Raw genomic sequence first — 22,408 nt, 5'->3', positions numbered from 1 at the left:
AACAGAGATCAAACCAAAAGGTTAAGCTTTGCCAGAGAACAGTACATGTTTCTGTTTGAAAAAGTGCTTTTTTACCCTCTGTGTTACTTCAAAAAAGAGTGGCTGTTTAGTTTGTCTACCCTTATGGAACAGAGATACCAGCAAAAGATAGTTTAGTCACTTGGTCCTACCATAAATATCTGAGTGTAGAAATTTCCTCCCTGGGCATTTAAATGCAATCTGTAATGAGGAGTACATCAGATTTTTAATATTTTTCAGCAGAAAATGAAGAGCAGTATGTGCTACTCCTGCTTTACATGCATGAAGAGACCAATTTGATCCTAAAGCCTTATTTACAACAGTTTTAGAGTAAGAAAAATGGCAAATAAAAAAGTAATGAGATCTGGCAAAAAAAGCATGTGGAAGCTTCATGAAATGATTGATGTATGGGTACTTCACTGTTTATTACCGGGGTGTTGGCTTAACTAAAGCAGATTTCCTGGAGAGCGAAGGTTTCTCTTGTGCTCTGGAAGGAACTGTGTATGCTGCTCCTTTCAGGTTTAAGGGGCTTGACAAAAAGAAGGTCATGTAGGTAGACCTACCTGTAGTAAGGATTCTGTTCAAGGTACACCATTCCATAAAGGACAGAGAGAGAATGCTTGATATCTACCAAAGTAAAGCATTCATGTGCTGATTAACATTCTGGTCACACTTGGAACATTGAATAGAAGGATTTTCATTCCTATGGTAAATGATCCTGTTTCACAGGAGCAAGTGGGACATTCTGATGCTGACCCTGAGAGAGAGTTTACATTCAGCTTGATCAAGAAAACAGTACCAATATTGTTGTAATAAGAGTTAGAGCACTTACAGCAGGTATTGACTGGAAGATAGCAATCCCAATGAAACAGCTGAGAAAGAAATTTCAAGGGAGGTTTCAGGAGAGACAAAGGAAATGATGCTGCCTGCTAAGGATTACATTCCTTTTTTTCAGTCCCGTACAACATATTAGTCCATTTCTAGCTGGCAAGGAATGGTATGAAGGACCATATAAAACAAAGATTGTGGGTAAGAGTAATAGTCTGAGACTGAAGTGAAGGAGATTAGTAAGGGAGGTTATGGAAGAGCCTTTAAATACCTCCCATTAATTATAAAGAGATGCAAGAGTAAGCCTTCTATTATAACAGTGCCACCCGCTAAGGAAGCTAAGGCCTGATACCCACCTAATGGCCATCAATCATAGTAAATAAAAATATTTAGTGGCTGTGCAGTAATTACAGTTGTGCAGCCCTGAAATGCTGGTCTCCAGTTCTTCCTCCTAGTATTCAAACACAGTTGATGGAGAAAAGCACAAAACTTAACTATTCTTGTGCTAATATATTTGAAGCTTCCATGGATCTGGAGCAACATTTAAAAGCCACAAAAAGCACAATTTCATCCTTATTCACATAAATAATTTTGTTATATTAATTAAATGGGAGCAAGAATGTATGCTAGTGAAAGTAATTATCTGAAATTTGCTGGCACACAGAGGGTAAATAGCCAGCTGTCTGACTTCTCCCTTGGCATCTCAAAGGTTTCCAATTAGTATACACATTTGTTCAGAGGAAAAAGACAGCAAATCCATTCTGGGTTGAAACAGCCTATGCAATTTGTTTCATAGTGATCTAGTATGCATTTAAAAGCTAGTAATATAGATGTGTCTACACAAATTTAATCTGTACATCAGAGCCCTCCACACACTACCTTACACACTAGGGCACAGTAGAAGGCTTTTCTTCACAGGCATATTTGCAGTGAGAGTCCTATAATTGTAATATACTTGTCAGAGTAAAGTAACTACAAGAGCTGATGATGTGTGTGAGGAGTGATAATCATCTAACTTGAGGAGAGGCATATTTTTGCAATTTTGATCTTGTCTTTTGCAGTGGCTACACATCAGACTACACTTGAATCATCTAGAACACGATTGGTGTTCCATAAGTAAAAGTTTATTAAAGCAAAGGAAACATTAAAATCCAAGGAAGTGTTAGTCAAGTATGTAACACATAGGAGAGTTGAAGCTTCTAACAGGACTTGAAGTAGAAGCTTTTCTTTCTGTCTGGGTGAAAATCTACCATACAATGCAAGACATCTGACAAAATATTTGGAATGTTGTTGAATTCAGGAAAGAAAAAGATTTACATATCTGATACAAATCAAGGTAATAAATACAAGTTGGCTTGAAACTGGGTGATGTTCTCTGAAATAGAGAATATTTTATATTTTTTTATATTGTGACTGTGCTGTCCTTTCTAGATGGTACCACCTGTTGCACTTCTAGCTGGAATATATAGATGTTCCTTAGGCTTATGATGAAGGACTATATCTTTGCTTGAAGATACCTGTGATTTTCTGTGGCTCGGTTTTATTATGGTAAGGCTATTTTTACTTATGCAGAATACACAGGGGTCATAAAAGTTTTGCTAGGTTGGCTAGTCTTGAAATCAAAACAATTGAGAGAATCATGTAGGTCTACATGAGCCAGTAGGGCCAGTTTCAGCTGACAAAAGATGGTCAGTCACTAGCACTCGTGCAGAGTGGATCACAGAGACTGCACCTACTGTATAATTAACAGACCAAGCAGCAGAGAACCTCAGTGATTCTGCCAGAAATACTCATATTGTATTTAAATACCTCTGAAGAATCTACCTAATGGAAAGTAATTCTGTTCTTTAATCAAGAGGTGCAGTACTTCACAACAAATTCTTCCATCATTCAAATATTAAGTTAATCTCATGTTTGGATTTGTAGAAAGTTAATACAATATTAATAGATTAAGATTTAGTCTGGATTCTGAAGGTTGTATTAGACAAACCACTGAAAGTATTTTAAGCAGCTAAGTAATTCTGATACTCTTACATTTTAGAATGGAAGAGTTAGATATTCTGGTTTAGATATTATTGTGTCTTCACTAGGTATTTTTTCTTCAGAGTGAATGATGGAAATTTTTGGAAATTCTGATAGAACACAAGAAACATGAATGCAAGTGGGTCTTAGGGGAGAGGTAAACAGCAGGAAAAGTTCAGAGAGAGGGTTAGACAGCTAAAGGGGCAGATATTTTACTTGAACACTGAAGTCTAGGTTTTAATCCTGGCTCCACTGAAGTCAATGGCAAAGTTGTGGACTTCCTTTAGGCCTGCTTTTTAATGTAAATGGTGTAAAAATGATGTCCTTAATGAGCAATGACATCTTGAGAGTCCTCAGTTCAGAAGATTGAAATGCTGAGTTTTCAGCTGCAGTGAGACACTAGAGTAGGACAGAGACTCCACATGCCAGTCATCAGACAGCCTGCCTCAGGGCAGGTGACCTCAGGAATTGCAGCTACCTGGTCTGGCTTCGTATTAATGTTCATAAGAAATTAGTTGCAGACTACCTGTCCTAGTCAATATAATGAGATTAAGCTCCAACATGTTTTGCTGCTCAGACATTACTGAGAGAGCTGCCAGGCTCTACTGTTCAGATGTCATAAAGTTTCAACACTCTGGCGTATTTTAAATCTCAAAATCCAGATGTGAGAGCAGGGGCACTAATTGAGATTATATCCTGTCACCACCTCTAGTATTGTTATGGATGCAATCTACAGTTGGGTCACTGCACTGTTCTGCTGCTTAGGATGCAACAGGGTCATTTACTTCTTCAATACAAAGGACTCATATGAGGTCAATTACTCCTTCAGTTAATTATTCAGGGACAATATGAAAATAAATATTAATCTGTGTCCCACATTTGGGCTCAGGAGTCATGAGCCCATAGCGCAATTTCTGTCACAGTTTGCCACCCATAAAACACTGGTAAAAATTAATAGTTATATTCAATTTAGCTGAAATGTCCTATCACTAACAATCCTTAGAGTGATTACATAAAGTCCTAAAGACTTTTCTCACTGGATCTGACTAGATCATCTGTGGTCAGCACTGAGTATCTGGAGGTCAATGCTTGTTTGTGGTTCAACGTTCAACCAATATCAATCATTGACTCAATTCAGAGAAAAAGAACATCCAAAAGTTAGCGAAATATGTGTAGTGCCCAGACAGAGACAATTTCTGACCTATTTTTATATGTAGACATGTTGCTAAATCTACTTGCACAAAAACTTCCAGTTTTGTCAGGATAATTTAATTATTATTCCAGATTGCTGGTCAGATGCAACAGATATCAATCTATCTATTACCTATGCTGCTTGAGGATTATCTGAGGTCAGCTATTGAGCCACAGTTTGGTAGTGGAAGTAAATAAAGTTAAGTAAATGAAAATTTTCACACTTAAAGACATATTCAGGTGAAATACTACCTCAGTCTTCTGCTGAGGAGAATAAAGGAGAACAAACATTGACAAATTCTGTGATCTAAGGTTCTTTGAAGTAACATGTTGATACAGATCTCCCCACAACTTTTGTAAGAAAACTCCCCTCTTTGACCATCCAGGAACCGCCCTGGCAGTCACACTTGCTCTACCTGACCTAGGACTGAGGCCCCTTCGCAGCTAAACTCACCACATTCACACTGTCAGACCAGGTTGCCTTACTGACTCGACCCTAGGTTTCCCACCCATAGCAGAGTTTCCAATTTCCCAATCCTTAAAAGAATTTAATCTTCGTGCAATAACTAACAAAATAACAGCTTGAGTTGAGAGCATCCAAGGAAGGACCCCAAACAAAGGAAACCCTGGGCTTTTGTACCCTTACAGTCTATGCATGGTAAAGTCTGGGGGTTGTGAGCTCCTGCTGTCTCCGAGTATCCAGTCACCTGGCCAGCACCACAGTTCCTTTTTTGTGCAAACGGTCAGCAGTTCATAGCCTCTTGCTTCGGGCTTGGGCTCAGCCTCAGCCTTCTGCTCCCCAGAGCTCAACCTGCAGCTCACACACTGAGCTACCAGCCCTAAATTATTCCCCAACAGCTGTCAGTAAAGGGCAGCTATTGTGAGATTTAGTTTGCTCTTTGGGATTAACAGAGATCAGTTCCCATCATATCTGTATACAGAGCAGTTAGCTGCAGTCAAGTACAACTGCACTGCCTTGAACAAAGACCATGAAAATGGACTTACCTGTTTTTGTATTAAGTGATTAACTGAGATTGAGCACAGGAATTCAGGCACAGCCTGGAATTCATGCTGCCTCTTATCTTGGGAGCTGAGACCCTTGAGATTGCTTTTTTTGTCAGCATCTGCTCCATGGCTAGACCCTGACCTGTAGCCTCTGCTTCATGACTTGACATCAGACCTTCAACACTGTCTGGCAATTGGAGCTGCTAGCAACAAGAAATACATTACCGGCATGAGTGAAGCCAGCACAAATTGTAGCCAGGGTCTTCTAGGAGCCCCACAGCAAGAGGTGCAGTAGACACAGGTTGAAACAAAGGAAATTACAATTAGATACATTAACAAAAAACAAGAGTGATCAATTACTGAAACTGGCTGCTGAGAAAAATTGTGAAATCTCCTTTGTTGGAAAAAAGCAAAATTTACCTGGGAAAGGGTGTGAACACTATCTAATTGTAAACGCTTTGTGCAGAGAGTTGAACTAGATGAACTTCAAATGACACATACAGACTGAGCTCATTTACTTTTATATGAACCAAGGATGGTCCTGGGTATCATTTGCTCTCCAGAGATTGTCTGAGGTCAATGGGAATTGTAATTAGATGCACAAAGGTCATTGAAACTCAGATAATTCCCATTACCTGACCAGGGGTCATCTCAGGTCAACCTGAGAGACAATAATCTATTCAAGGAGACATGTAAGGTCAATCACAATCCTTATTTCCTGCCTAGCATCTAAAGATTAGTTTCAATACTGTGAATTTCACTGGGGTAATCTGAGGTCTAACTAAGTATGAATTCAATGTGAAAATACCCCACATATTTTGTCTAGGGTCATCTGAGATCAACTTGATATGCAAACAGTTGACAGGGTACCATTTGACATCAGCTAAGTCCTTGTGTGGTGAATAGAAGTCAATTGACATGAACCTGAGATCCAGTTAGATCTCTAGGGGTAGTTTCAGGCTTTTGCAACCTGAGGTCATTTGACATCAACATGAGAGCCACTTGTCTATTCAGAGGTGTTATGATCTGATTAGTGACAGATGCCTCTGCCTAAATTAGGGTTCAAATGAGAGCAAATGCCAGTTCAACAATACTGACTTTATTTTGTAACATTAAGTGTGTAGAGGAAAGAGAAAGGGAGAAGAAGAAAGAGAGAAAAAGAGAAAGAGAGAAAGAGAGAAAAAGAGAGAAAGAGAGAAAAAGAGAGAAAGGGAAAAGGAGAGAGATAGCACAAGCAAAAGATAGTCACTACTCGTGGATCCAGCGGCATCCCATTGCTCCTTTTTCCCCCCGAGCTTCTCAGTGGTGGGGCAGCGGAACCCAGTTCATTCTTCTGTTGGTACATCTGGCGCAGAGAGAGATGCTGGGTCCGCAAAGTCCACCGCTGACTATCCAATCTTCTTGCCATTTATACCTTTTAGCAAACAAAGGAATTAATACTTTTTGGCTACTAGTTACATAGTTCGCTTATTAATTAGTATTCTATCATCTATTGGTTTAATGATTCCCTCACTTCTCATGCTAATTAGTCTGCATGCTCAATCTTTCTCTTCACTTAAATCAGTAGATTTCTTGGATCAGTGGGCCATGAGTCAGTGGTTGCCATCTCCCCCTGCCAGAATTACCTTTTACCCAGACAGAGCTGATTTCAGCACAGTTGTGAGTTGGCTTTATTAGTTTCTTCCTTATCTTGGGAGCTCTGCTAAATATCCTTGTGGATGGTAAGTTCTGCATTCCTTGTATCCACTATGAGTGATACATCCTTCTTCCCAAGCTTTGTTACCCATTCTATAGGTCCTAAAACCCGGACAACAATATGACCTTTATGCAGTCCAAATTCTGGGTATCCAGAGAGGTGTATTTGGGGAGCTTTGTGGCCATTGGTGTTTGCAGATGCTGTCCCATAACTTGAGCTGGTCTTTGTTTGACCAGTGATATGTATATGAGCAATTGCTTCTTGTCACACAATCACAGTGGGGAAATTTTGTTCGGATACATTAACTAGGATGTGCTAACCAGGCCTGTCAGGCCTGGAATTAGCACCTATATGTCACAAATTCCTCCCTTCTGTGGGCTTAACAGTGTTTGAGACAGGCAGTGGTGTTCTGTAACTCCAAACAGAGGCCGCTGAGGCCGATTATCAGTCCCCATTTCCATGTAAGAAGCCATTGGAAATCAACTTATAATACAGATAGAAGCTGTAAATATCATCTGAGAAGAATATGAGATCCAAGTAACTGCTTAGGGTCATTAAAGGCTAAATGAGAATCAATTAACTGGCCTGTGATCACTGAAGGTCACCATCGCTAATCAGGAAGGTCATTTGAGATCAACTTGAGGGCTAAATAACTGCTGTACGGTCATCTGAGGTCAACCTGATGGGTCAGTTAACCTGTCTGGAGTAGGATTTATCTGGTATGATCATGAGACCCCTCTATATGCAAGGCATTGTTTGAGGTCAACTAGGCCATTGTTTGGAGACTAAGATCATCTGAGGTCAACTTGACATACAATTACCTCAACAGAGGTCCTTTAAGGTCACCACTTTTCTCATTTGGAGGAGGGGCAAATATTTAAAGTCTGCTTGAGATGCAATTAAACAGTCAGGTTTCATTTGAGGTCAACCAGAGAGTCTGTCAGGGTTCATGTGAGGTCAGTGAAGCCTTTGTTCAGTGTCGAGTGGTCATTTAAGGTAAACCTGAGGTCCAATTAATTGCTTGATTTGTCATTTGAGTTCAACCTGCCCTTCATTTGGTGCCAAGGGGTCATTAGAGTTCAATCACAGACCTTGATTCCTGCCTAAGATCATCTGAGTTCAGTCTGAGATGCAACTCTCACTGCATGGTCATCTGAAGTCAACCCTCATGGTTGTGGCACACATCAATTCAAGTAAACATGAGTTCAAATTACTTATGGGAGTCACACCAGGTCCAATTGGCCCCACGTTTGAGCCCCAAGGTTCATCTGAGGTCAACATGCTAGCAAATTAGACAAAAGGGGTCACCTGGGGACAACATGGCAGCCAATGATCTGCTTGGGGTCATCTGAGGTCAATGCTGCACTCATTTGATGCCTGGAGTCACCTTTACAGACAGTAAATTGCCCAGGGTCACACTGGTCCTTATTTTCATTCAACAGGTTATTTAAATCCAATTTAGAACCAATTAACCTGCACGTGTCATCTGAGATCAACCTTAATTGCAATTAGCTATCCCAAATGATCACTTGGGGTTACCCTGGCCTCCTTTGATGCCCAGAGGGCACCTGAAGTTAATCCAGACCACATTTCCTTAAGGTCACTTGAGGCCAACCTTAAATCCATTTAGGAGAACAGGGGTAATTTGTGGCCATTCTAGCTGACCACTCTAAACTTCCCTTGGTCTCCTTGATCAGTTGCTGACCTGACCATTTGCTGCTCAGACATTTTCAGAAGTCACATAACACTTCAAATTTCATAGCAGGGGTCATCTGAGGAGAAGCATCTCTTCTTTCATCATCAGGTGAGACATTTACCTATTGAAACAAGGCCTCCTGGGTACATTCTATGTTGTAGTAGAGCCTGGCTCATGCTACACACCACAGAAACAGATGACATTGGCAGTATCTCTGGGATGAGAGTTCAGTCAGGCAAAACAGCAGGAGAAAAGCTCAGAAGTCAGAGAGTGCTCTCTGTTCCCCAGCCTCCCCTCTTCTTCCTCCTCTCTCTCTCCTACTCTTTCAGTTCCTCCTCCATTCTGCCAGCTATGGGTAGGTTGGGCTGCCTGCACAGTGTCAAACCTAAATCTTATTTTTTCAATGACAACCCAAGAAATGGAAGGTTTTAGCCATCTGCCTAAATCCTTGATACAAAGAACAGAGCTAGACTTTCTTTAGTGTGATAGTTTCAGTCTAGGCCTTCCTGGAGACCAGCTTGTAAGCAGGAAGGAACTAGGGAAGTGACCAAGGAAGTATTCCACGCTACTCCTTTACGTAAACTGAGGTATAAATAAGCCGGTCAGAGAGACCTCTTTCTCTTCTCTTCTGACGAGGTTTGGGAACAGTAGATTCCTGCACTGGTCTTGCTTACCTGGAGCTGAGGCCTGCAGTGACTCCTGTTGTCTGCCACACGTGAGGTGGAGAGTGCTGGGCCGGGTCTGGCTGTCCTGCTTTTTCTCAAGGGAAGTGATGAGATTTCATTTTGCTAGTTCTTTATTCCGCTAGTTTCTGAGTTTTTGATTGTGCATATCTGTTTTGGTTTTGTCCTTTTTTGTCCCTTTTTTTCCCATTCCCTTTTAGGATTGTATATAGTATTTCAACTGTATATAACTGTACTATATGCAAATACATATATATTTTAATATAGTTCGGCTAGTCTGGATTTTTTTTAATAGTTTGTTTCTCTTTTAACTCTTTGCTGGAGGTTTTGTCCTGGGTCTTCAGGACTTGGCAGGGAGCCAAATCAAAACTTAGATATTTAGGCAGTAAAGTCACTTCTTTTCTGCAAGACTTTTCCCTGATTTTTCTTCTTGAACTTAAGTGCTTTATCACAACTGAATATCAGCATCTAAATGGACCCAGGTTATTTTAAAACACTGGTTTATTTGTTCTGTCCCTACAAACAGAACCAATGCCAGGCAGGTAAATGAACAGAGCATTACAGCTGTTTACACACTCCAATAACAAAGAGAAAAATAACTTTTGCTTGGTTTTAGTCTGAAATTTTTCTTCCCCAGCAATATGTACCACAAACTAGGATATCAAACTCTCTTCCAGAATAGTTTGAGGTATGACAAATACACTAAAGAAAAGCTGAAAAGCAATAACAGATCTTGCAAATGGTCTAGCAAAAAGGTCAGGGCTGACAACTCTACTGTGACCACAGTTGACGGGAAGGCCCAGGACACTCCAGACAGGCTTTTATTTATCTCTGGGAACAATTTTTCAACAAAAAGGGACTGGCATCAGCATCCTAACAATGTAAAACAGATGTAAAATGTAGATGACGTAAAATAACAGATTTGACAATTAAGTTCATGGAATGCTGTTCTTTTATATCAGCTCCTTGAGATTAAAAATAAAAATAATTGACTTATTTTCTGTATGTTACTTTCACCTGTTTCCCCTAGTGCTCAGAAACATATTATTTCATTCTATACCTATCAAGAAACAGAAACATTTTGAAAATGTTCTTTTATTCTTTTGAAACAGTACGAAACAGATTGACAAAACCACAACAAATACAAATCCACTTCTAGAAAATACAGATGTAATATCCCTTTTGACTTTATTGCACTAACAATAAATGAATAACCTCAAATACACCACAATTTTTAAAAAAGCCTTCCTGAGTATGAGGTTCTCAATTTCTGAAAATTTTTCGTGTGTTTAAGCTACATGTCCAGTGCAGCAGATGCCAGAAACACATTTTGCTTTGAATAATCCCAAGTGAATTCCCAAGTAAGCTCTTTTAAGCTTATATTAAAATGTGAGCATATAAATACTCCAGTGGTTTTGACTTATTTTGTTTTGTTTTTTCAAAACTTTACTGCATAATTTATCTGAACTAAGTAAACAGGTCTTTTTTTTTCCTGAACCCACCAGAAGTATAAAATAAATTTCTGTATGTGCTATTCAGCATCAACAAACATTGAAACTAATAATTCGAAAATCCTATGGTTTGACACACAAGTTTTCCTCTTCCTCACTGGTTGTCAAGCAGCTGCAAAAAAACCCCTGACCTCCATAACTTTCCTTCCACATATACCACAGTTTTAGTGTGGGTGGGGCTTGTTGCTTTTCCCATTAAAGGCTGTTGGGAGTTTTTCATGTGTTCAGTGGGCATGGGCTCCAATCCAAGCTCACTATTTGGACACAAAAAAACAATTTAAAGAATGTACAGGATTTGTAGAAAGAAAGACACCAAGGACTCAAAAGAAATAAAAATATTTTTTTCAAATTATTTTCATTATAATTTATTACTGAACTATCAATTGGGAGGGGAGGGTGGTCTTTAACCAAATACTCAAATCTACACTTTAGTGAAATGTGAATCAGCCCTCCCAAAAAATGCAAAAAGAAAGGTGAAGCATAATTTATTAACTAGCAGAATCACTGGACTTTTTCAACTTATTGTCTCCATGCATGGAAAAACTAGGATACAAATACACAGTGGAAGACTTTGCAATGCCTCCTTTTCTTGTTTCATCCCCTTAATACTTCACAATGAACAAAATTAAAGCAATCATATTTATACCTGTACTATACTGTACAGGTATAAATACTGTATACCTAAACTAGACTGTAACACAGATTATTACCTTGAAAGGATCCCCTATTTCAGTGGAAGGTAATATGTACCTTGACAGATTCTTACAAGAAGGAATAAGTAATCTACACTGAGCTACATGTCATAAGAATTCTCACAAATATTGCTATGAATGCAGAAGCCACTCACTGTTAAAGGCAACAGGAGAGTTGCCAAGAAAAGATCATCCGAAGTGTGGTTTGTGTATACCTTCAAAACTTAAAAAGAAAAGAAAGGTGCTCATGCCCAGTCTGGTGGAGAGTTTATTTTTTGTGTCTAGTATATATGTGTTCAGAATTTAAGGTCATGTTTGAAGAAAGTAACAGTATCAGGGCAGGAGTTAAATCATCCTTGACTTTAAAGACGTATTTATGTGTCATTTAACTTAACTGAATTTAAAGGCATATTAACAGTTAGAGACTCTTTAGTGAAAGTTCTGTCTTTAAAGTATATATGTATGCATGTAAGAACATATCTCCCTGAAGTTAGATTTTAAGGTGATAACCATGGGAAGCAGAGCTACTACCTTATGAGCAAAGGGACCAAAATTCACCATAAGTCTAACAGAGATGCAATTAAACTATCTCTTTCACAGACAAGCTAAGTCTTCTGATAGATTGACTTGCTTCCAAAAAAAGGCTAAAGAAAAATATATATTTTGCAAAATGAAAAGTATAATCTAATAGGTGAAAATGTGGAGGGTTCCACTAAAATTATCTTATAAAAAGCTATTTTCACAAAGAAGAAAAAAAGCAATAGGAATCTCTTCTGAACATTTTCAGAAACTGCAGGCATCTCAGCTAAACATAGTGTTCAATGCCATCATTAATATCATAATCAATATAAAAACTGGAAATATGTAATTTCCAAATCCCATGTATATGTAGACACTTACTAAATACATCAAAGTAATCATAGATCATAACAAAAAGCCCCTTTACATATTAAAATTTGCTGTCAACTGTGGTAGAAATATGATTTTGTTTCTTATTCAAGCATAAAGTTTTCTAGTGACTGACATTTGAACATTAGGTGTTTCTACTCAATAAAAAAGTACAAAGATGCTTTAATGATACATATGATCTGTAATAAAACACCAGTTGTATTAGAAAAATTTCTGCTGAGCACTTCTTTTCAGTCTTTTTTCCACAAATTTTCTACATATTGCACATAATTGATTTTTCTGCTTTCTGAACTTCAATTAAAATCAGAGGACATCAATAGAAACAGATGTAGATGCTGCCAAATATAACTGCACCACTGTTAGATAACAGTCCTATGTAAAACCTGACATTGACAAATTAAATACCAAATGGAACATACCATTTTTTGTGACTTCTAAAATCTTTGTTCCAATTGCAACTTTAAAACATTCAGAAGCTAAAATAATATAAAGAAAGGCAAGTCCTAAAAGTCAAATCACATTCAAGATTATTCTTTACGTTTGTATAAAGATCATAGATTTATCTACTTCATCAGCTCAGAATGAGAAATGTCAACGATGCTTGAGGGTCCAGTAATCTGCCCCTTCATTGTTCATTTTTTTTGGTATGTGAAAAGAATTCAAGGTGAAGTTTCTATAAATCTTTTCAGTCTACCTGTTTTATCAGTGACTATTGTTTAAATAACTAATTCATTTACTCATATATTCCTGGTTTGTGTCTGCATCAAAATCAACAATTAAGAGGAATATTTCTGGAATTTCCTGGAATTTCCTTCTATGCCCAAGGAACAGTGAGCATAGGGCTGAGTGGGCTCTGACTCTAAAATTAAATTATTTGCACATGTGTATGCATTCGTTTATTTACTGAAGAGTAGAGAGTAACAACAAATTACTCCCCCTTGGAAATAAACTTGTCAAAGTCATTTTCCTAAGAAAGCAGAGTTTGGAACCATAATCCTCTTTTAAAAACTAAAGGCACTGATGGGACAGTTCATCTACCTAGGGGGTGACCTGCTCCTTGCAATTGATTGACCTGCACAAGAAAGACCAGCAATAAAGCATGTAAGGGGAGTAAATAAAGTTAATTTTTTTATTCCTTGCCTATAGTGTCCAGCAAGGGCAGATAGATGCTCCACTCAGACATCTGCATTTTGTGCTTTTGGACTGCCCCTTGGCAGTGATAATGGGCAGGTTTTCAAGCATGCAAACACATGGGCTCTCCTCAGAGCCACTGCTTCATAGTCGCGTGTCATACTCCAAAGTTTCATCTGCATTGTCAGCTCCTCTGGTGCTTGTTTCCATTTCTGTTTCAAAGGATGGACCGTCCATTTCCAATGTGTAGGCACTTCTTCTCAAATCTATGGCAAGAAAATAAATTCCACAATGCAGCCAAGAAAACATTTGAAAACTACATACTCCCTGAGCAGTGTCCAACCCAATAACTGATCTGTTTGCTGTTTCCAGGAGGAAGAAAATCTGCAGCAGGGCAAATCAGAACCAGGGACATGAGAGCCCTTGGAGGACTTAATAGTGTGAGCCGATATGAATAAACCTTCCCTGACTGTATTCATTCAGCTGATTTTCCACTCTATTATTTCTAGCTGCCACAGATACAAATAATCAAAACCAATAACACTGCAGTTTCTGTTTCAGAATCAAACAGCAATTATTACTCCATACAGGCACTGAAAGGAAAGAGCTTTCCCTATAGAAAAAGAATTGGTGCCTGGAAAGTCACCCAGAAAGCAATCTGTTTTGGCTTTGAGTCTTTAAAATCTGCCCCACATCAAACAGAAATACATTTTACCAAACATAACATGAACAACTAAGCAGAGGCTGTAGTGAATAATACCCTTTGCAGGACCAGGAAACATCCAGTGAGTTTTCTCCAGCTAATGCATTGCCAATTTTTCTATTGTTACTCTTTCTTATTCCAAAAATTACTGATGTTATCTGTAATGATGACACTGGAAAAATGGGCTAAATTTCGCAAAGAGAACCAATTCAATGAGAAGTTTTCATGCTGAATGCCAGCATTGGGTTAGGGAGCTCAAGCCCTTACATGCTAGGCAAAAGAGCCTTTGCATATAAAGACTGTGCCTACCATAAGCTTTCGGCTCAACAGAATTTCAGTTCTTGCTTTTATAGCACACCTAGGCCTTTACTTTTACTGGACTTAAAAAGTTGTACATAGATTAAAAATTAATTTTTACTTGGCATACCAGGAAGTTTCAGCCTCCTGCAGCAAGAGTTACAATGATGCTTTGCAATGAAGTTTCTTATTGCACCTTCTCCTAGGTTTGCTGGTCCAAATACCATTTTTCCAGATCTAAAAGATATATTAAAAATCAATGAATGCAAAATAAAGTAGATATTATAGGGGAGGGAGATTATAATGGTTTTTATTTTTTTAAATGAGAGATAAGTTAGCCCTTTGTAACAAGGCAATCAAAGATTAATATACATCACAAGTTTCTTAGCTCTGAGACAAAAAACCTGCCAGTTCCTGTAAAATATTAACCTATACATACCCCACACTACTTCTCTTTTTCTCAAACGGAGACAAGGACAGACCCAGCAGTTCCTACTAAAATGCTCAAAGGAAATCTGGGCACAATGGCATTTTGATGATGTATGCCATAATCTGAGTGACTCTGTTGCATCAAGTAAATAGTTTGGTTTCAGTTTTGATGGTGTGCACCTGGGAACACACCAGAACTAGCAAGGACTTATTTTAACCTTATTTAAAAACAGAAAGGCAAAAGCAAGCACAGCCCTAGTCACATCAATATGCAGCACAGACAAATAAAATAAAAAAACAAACCCACAGTACGCTGCTTATAGGCGAAGTTTTAAAATTTATTGGCTTCTTCCTGAGCTCATTTCCATGTATCTATGCTCTGACTGTAAGTGTAGAACAACCTTCAGAAGAAGGAGGGAAAAAATAGTGTTCGCTCAGGGAAACTTTGCTGCCTGGGAGATTTTTTTCCATGAATAGCTTTATGTGTGTCACTCTCTCTGCCTGCCAGGAAGGCTGACTCCTTGTTACAAGAAAAGATAGTGTTCTCACAGACATGTCTGGAGGCCCCCACAGGGGTGCCAGGCAGGCCATAAAGCACAGGGGACAACACAGCCTGGGGTTTTATTGCGCATATGAAAGGTTTTGTAGTAAAAGGCACTAAGAGAACAGGCACTCTGCATCTGCCTGGTGTAAATTAGCACTGTATTTGTTAGTGGGTTTGACTTCTGGAAATAAACTTTTTTTAGATCCTTAGCTGTGGCCTGATATCTGGGGAACCTGCGTGCATACAATTGGTCACACTGACCAATTCAACAATGCTGCCAGGGAACCCATTTGTGAAAGCATACTGCATATTCTGAATGAAGCCGTCACAATTACAAATGGAAGCAAGCTATAAGCACACATGTATTAGAAGTACCACATAATTATAACAGATTCTTAATGTAGTCTGAAAGATCAGTGTTATTAATTATAGTATCGCTCCACCATTATTCTCAAGAATTTAATTGACATTCTAGACATTATGGAACACAGCACTCAAGAAACACTTCCAAGGAAACTTTACAAATGCTAGTGTTTTATTTTAATGATATGCAGAGTGGAAACAGCACATTTTAAAATCTGAAATCAATTACAGTTCTGAGAAGCTATAGGAAAAGATTTTAACTCTCTCAAATCTATCCGTAATTCACACCAGCAAAAATATATTCTGTCTAAAGAAAGCAGTTTTCAAATATGAAACTCTTCCCTTTCACACAGGAGAAAAGCAATGATTGGCTAAAACTACTATACAAAACTTAGTATCTCTTTAATTTCTGGCAGACACTAGAGACTATATGTCTCCTGGATCCTCTGAAGGACTTGGCTAATCATGCTTTAATGCAAATTAACACATCAGACAAGGCAAAAGGTAAATTATTAATCAAGTGCCATATATACACTTTAAATGACATGATCCTATATAATCATTTATATCCTTTGCTGTAATCTGTGAAATGCCAGTAGAAATAGAATGTACTGAAGTATTTGCTTGAGCGAGTATAGGAAATTGAGAAGATTTTGCTAATTCCAAGGCCACACAACCTCTCTGATGCTTCCTCTGATCTAAAATTACTCCATGCGAGATGCAGCAAATAGCTCGAGACAGATTGATATTTTCTCACAGGTGTATTTTTTGTAACATGTACGGGGTAATCCTTCCTCTCTACCCAGTATTGGCAATAGTTCAAGAGGAATACTGCATTTAAGTTTGGAAATCTATTTCAAGAAATATGGGGATAAACTGGAAATGATCAGCAGCCTAGAAACCATGACATGTAAAGATTAGGGGGTAGTCTAATATGAAAAAAATAAAACAAAACAAAAAACCCAAACAAACGAATAAAAAAAACTTTGGAGGAGAGGACTTGTTGAATTTTTTTCTTCTCTGTGTTGACAGTAAACAGGACCAGAAAGAAACATTTCAGTAAGAAAAACAGAAAACTTCTTTCAGACAGTCATGATATAAAACTATTGAAAACAGATGCTCTGGGAAGTTTGTAAGGTCATCCTTGGAAGACTTTAAGATTTGTCTATACAAGACCTGTAAAGCCAGGAATGACCCAGATAAACTGTTTGGGTCACTCAACTGGTTATTCAAGGTTTGCCTGTTTTTTCAATGAGAGAGAAATACTGAGCCCAGCTTTTCTATTTCCCAAGCAGGTGCATTAATGTGAGCTAATGGACTGAAAAAAACCAAAACATGTTCCTCCTTTTCTGCTAAACCTTACTTAAGAGTTATGTTCCATAAATGCCTACCAGATTGTATGACATTGGTCCAAGCAGGTTACACAGACTGCGCTGAAGCAGAGAGCGCTCCTCAATAGTCCAGAGCAAAAATGTTTAAAGCAGATAATAAGATATTTACAGGGCTTTATCAATGGAAGGTAAAGGACTGTGGGGGCTTGGTGACAAGTAGCATCTTTCCAGGGAGGTGTTCAAGTAATTTATTCGGTATATTTTTGCAGTTTTAGCCTCCAATCCACCTGTTTCAGTTGTGTAGATTTGTAGAGTAGAAGTTCATTTCATACAGATGTTTTGTCTGGTGGCAGCAAACCAAATGGAAATTCTTTGGCTGAAAGTGCACAGTTTGGTGAAATTCAATAGATTTTTTTCCTTCAAAACACATGCTAATGAGTAGCTTCAGAGATCATAGTCTCCACTCAACAGTAAAAACTTCAGTCCATCACTATCTGCTTGAGAGCTTTCAAAAAGGGGAGTTAAGAGACTTAGCACCTCTGACTCCTCTTCACATGGTTGTAATGAGATTTTTGATTACCTTTTCTCTCATCTCTCTTTGTAGGTCTATTGCATCAGTTCTTTCCAATTTGAAACTCAGAACACTATTTTCCTCATCTCTGAATCTGCACTTAATGTTACTGAAAACTTTACTCTCATGCACTTTGTTGTGGATTTGGCAAATAGTATATGCTAAAGAAAGCATCCAGAGTACTGCCTATGTGGCAAGTCTTCTCAATGTTTGGGGGATACAGGAATCTGCAAGGACTGCACTGTGTTAAAAGCTTGTTGCTGTGCCTCAATTACATCTGCTCTTAAAGGAAATCTTTTTACGAACATTATACCTTTATCATTTTATCACATGTCCACTAGGTGAGATCTTACATTGATTTACATCAGGTCAGGATATGTCTGCATTGTCAAAGCATCAGGCATACTTTCCAAACAGATGTATTATATTTATCTTGATATTGTATATAAAACCAAGACACAATGCACTGTCACAGAGATATGGGTCACACTTCGCCATTGCAAATGCCTTTGCCATTTCAAGACAGAATGCAGAATACATAACTAAAAAGACTTACATGACACTACAATGACATGAGCCATTAAATCAATGGAGTCGAAGAACCAAAAGATAGATAATTTAACTCTACGCTATGCTAAAATTTGAATCAGCCCCATGAGTGAAATGCCACCAGTTTTCTCCCAGTCTTCTAGAAGAACATGAGCTCAAAGCAACTTTTGAGGTAGTGTACAGGTTAGGGTTAGTTATTGAGTATCTTATTTACAAATGAAAACTTAAAACACACCTTGCCTCTGTCAGAAATGTTTCTCCAGTGAGAAAATGAAGGTTAAAGCAAAGACAGAGCTTTTACATTTACATTTACATTTACATTGATACTACTGTTTTAGAAAGTGTTTCTTCATTACTTGCTGTTCTGAAGATTTCCCTGAATATAAGAAAATCAAGTTAGTTTTGCTTAATTAATCAACGTTTGCTCTCTAACTAGGACTAACTATTTTGCAGATGATAAAAAAAAAACACCTGAAAATAAGATCCGTATGATCAAGTTTTATCAATCATGACAAAATTGTTTAATAACAAAAACAATCCAGAAGGACACTAATAAGCATAAGCTTCGAAATTATGTAGATAAATATTATCCCTGTTTTAAGAGGATGAGTTGCCACGTGAAGTACTGTGCTCCATGCCTGGACACTGTTTTCAGCAATAACTATTACAGTTTATGCTACCACTGATATTAAAAAAATCTACTTGAACTCCCTCCCTCCCTCCCTCCCTCCCTCCTTCCTCTCTCCTTCCTTCCTTCCCTTCAGTCAGATGACATGAGCTGAGTAAGAGGGAGCCAAGATTAGCACCAGAGAGAGGAGGAGCAGAGATGTCAGGGAACATCTGGAGAGACATGTGAGTTTAGGAAGCAGAGCAGCCATCTGTAGCAGAGCAGCCATCAACACCAGTGCTTCTGCTCTCACTACAGGAAATACCATTGCAGAGCAAGGTCACAGAATGGGAGAATGGCCATAGTTCTGATCCTGAAATTTGATTCATGAAGGCAGGCTGCTCCTTCCGTGTATGTAGTCTCTCTAATTTTTGTAAGTTTCCACATCTCCATATCACAGCTCTGAAAGTGTAACACACTGCATGCTTAAATGCAACACTAAGGCCTTAAGTGTTGCAAGAGGCCTTCTCCTTATCCTCTTAAGACCTTGTGGTCCCATATACTCTATGAAACAGTGCCTCACCAGGCAGGGGAAACTAGACTGCCACATTCAAGTTACTTATTACCTCCTTTGGTACAAATTTGCGAAGAGATGTACATCTCTTCTTTAGGTCTTCCACCTCCCATTCCTGCTTTCCCTGCATAGCCTTTGAAAAATCTTACGCTCCCAGCACAGCAACACAGACTCTCCTCACCTTCATACGCCTGTCACCACATGCTGAGAAATGGAACACTTACAGTCCGCCAAAAGCACAGGAGAAGATATAGTCTTTCCATTGGCATCATACTTTCATTTAATTCAAACACCACGGAAAAATAATTAAATCCCACACACAAAATGTAAAAAAACATACTAAATATACAGAATATTGGCATTATGTCTAAACTGAATGATAATTTCATCAGAAAGAAACCTACTTTTTGTCTTCGGGTTTAATCACAGATGGATCTGTAAGGTTTTCCCCAACACCTACAACAAATCAATAGTGTTTGTGTGTTACAAAGGAAGATAGTAATGATTTCATAATCTGGCACTTAACAAAAATGTAATTAACCATTTTCAGTAGATCATAAGTTGTCAAAGTGGTCATGAGCTAAAAAGAAAATGCTATGAATATAAAAATCCATTAAGTATTGGCAAGCATGTATAGTTCCTATTACAGTCTTGACTTCAGCTGCTTTGATGTTTATTTATATGTAGATGGAAGGTGTATGCAAATACAGTAAATGTTATATTGAAGCTCAACAAACTAAGCAAAATGTGACCAACAAAACACTGTTATTTTAGTTGGCGTAAAGGATCATCAGATATGGATCTTGCAGATATCAACAGATCTACTCTCAGAGAGAGTATTCTCTTCAAGGTAACAAACACAAAAAGCCACAACTTCATGATGCGCAGATGTTTGGGTCTGTTATCCCTCTTTTCATCTGGGTGGCCATATTAAAAAAAATGTCATTATGATACCTGACTGTGATATCTACGTTGCAGTTTTCCCTAAACTACTGACATACTATCATTTACGAAAAACATTTTTTTTTAATATCTGAAGAAATCATTATGTTTTTACACTAAGGAAAAACCTATTATCATATGACCACACAATATGCAATTATTTTTATTTAAATATAACAAATTTATATTCTGAAAAAAAAAAAAGGTAAATATTTCAGTAACAGCATAATGCGACTGAAATGCCCCCAAATTGCAATGAAGGCCATTTCAATTAATGTAAATTAGGAAAATGCAGTCTATATATATGTATGTGGAGATGGCTCTGATATTATATAATAAATTATGATATAAATTCATCCTTCTAGAACTTCAAGGGAGTAGCCCTTGTACTTTTCCTTAGCTCCAGATTAGAGAATTAAAGATAAACATAAGGCCCAAACTAGATTTGATTTCAGTTAGTTTGAGATGAAAACTGAGATTTACATGGATGTTTAAATTCTTCAGTTTTGAGCCAACACAATTTGTCTGGAACTGTCAAGAGTTGTATAAGAAGCCGAAGCAGACTTCAGGCAAATTCTTGTAAGCTACAGTGAAGACACGCTTATTCTCTCTGTACCTTTTTTTCATGTGCAGCTAAAACAACTAAAGGCAAGGATGGAATTATAGGCTTGCTGAATTGCTTAATAAGTATGTCTTTTTGTAATTCACAGCTACTGGATGCTGTAAAATGTAAATATGCTAAGTCTTTGACTACCCATACACATCTCCCTTGACAGAAATGACAAATAGTGTTTACATGGTTTGATGGGTGATGTTTGTCTTCTGAACATTGTCAACTGTTTATCTCCTCAAGATATGCCATCTTCCCACTTACATATGTATAGTAAAGTGATCCCATGCTCTTTGAAGGAGTCATCAGACTTTGTGAATAGCATTCAGGCTTACAGTTTATGTAAACTGCTTACAGATTTATTAATATGAACAATAAAAAGAATAGAACTGCAGATAGCAGTTCACACTCTTTTGACAGATATAACTATATATTAAGTGTGCATATACACATGGGTACACTTGAATCTCTGTAATTTTTACGTCTTATGAAAAATGAAAATACTTTAAATGCATTTTTATGCATTGTAATATGTGGAGCAGTTTTTCTGGAGCTGGCTGCAGTGTTCTGTACAGTTTATCTAACTGCTCTTTTGCTCATTCAGCCTAGAGGCATCTGAAGTAAAATTATTTTCCTATTACATCTACACTAATATAGACTGTTTCCACAGATTCTCATTTACCAGCATCAAACAGATATTCAGGGTTTTCTTGAGCTTTGTGTTTTCTCATGTAATTGAGAATTTGCCCCATTCCTCAGTACTAAATTCTCTTTTGAGATAATTGCTTTTCATTTGGTTTCAAATAGCGATCACATGCTAGCTAGTCACCTTGCAAATCCAGGACAAGGAGCTCCCCACAGGTGTACACATAAGTCCAGTGAGAGAAGGCCAGCATCAACTCTTCCAGCAAGCTGCTGGGAGTAATCTCATCTCCATTGTTGTTGTTGTATTTCCGAAATTCACCAGTCATGTACTTCTCGATGGTCAGCCACTGGTTCACTGAATGGCGGTAGATGAGGAAAACTTCCAGGAACCTGTAGATACAAATACCATCTATCAAAAGCTGGTAAGGTAATGAGCATCCTCACAGCCAGCAAAAGTCATGCTGCAGTGCAAATATACCAAAATGTCTTCCTTAGCAGGAGTATTTTGAACAGCAGGAGGTACAAAATGGTAGAGAGAACAAAGGCTCTCTTGGTCTGATAACTCTCAAAACAAAGCACCCAATCAGAAAAGTATAGTTTATGAACAAACAATACAATCTGATTTACTCCAGCCCACTTTAAATGAGCTATGCCAAATTGTTTCAGATTAATTGTACAAAAGGCAATTCTTGCTTAAGGAACAGTATGCTTATTTTGCTACCACATGCAGCTACAAATACAAACTTCCAAGTTGCCTAACTTTCCTCTTAAAAGTTTATTAGCTATCATTAGACATTATCATTATCATTGCAATTATCATTGCATTATCATTGCAACCCTCTATGGAAAAGGAGGCTGAAT

The 22,408-nt window shown here is 38.0% G+C and overlaps 1 protein-coding gene across 1 annotated transcript in view; it reads right to left on the bottom strand.

Moving 5' to 3' along the window:
- Positions 1-6,141: 6,141 nt before the first annotated feature.
- Positions 6,142-22,408, bottom strand: part of TRPM6 (transient receptor potential cation channel subfamily M member 6) — an 85,490-nt gene continuing 69,223 nt past the window's right edge. Inside the window, exons 36-40 of the mRNA XM_064642882.1 lie at positions 21,732-21,937; positions 19,755-19,806; positions 14,513-14,619; positions 9,131-13,648; positions 6,142-6,478 (exon numbers count right to left, since the gene is read on the bottom strand). Coding sequence (XP_064498952.1) covers positions 13,527-13,648; positions 14,513-14,619; positions 19,755-19,806; positions 21,732-21,937 — 487 coding nt within the window. The 3' untranslated portion in view covers positions 6,142-6,478; positions 9,131-13,526. The remainder of the gene's footprint in view (positions 6,479-9,130; positions 13,649-14,512; positions 14,620-19,754; positions 19,807-21,731; positions 21,938-22,408) is intronic.

This window comes from Pseudopipra pipra, chromosome Z (genome assembly GCF_036250125.1).
Source record: "Pseudopipra pipra isolate bDixPip1 chromosome Z, bDixPip1.hap1, whole genome shotgun sequence".
NCBI classification, from domain to species: Eukaryota; Metazoa; Chordata; class Aves; order Passeriformes; family Pipridae; genus Pseudopipra; species Pseudopipra pipra.
Note: the sequence above shows the minus strand (reverse complement) of the source record. Positions and strands in the feature narration are given on the sequence as shown.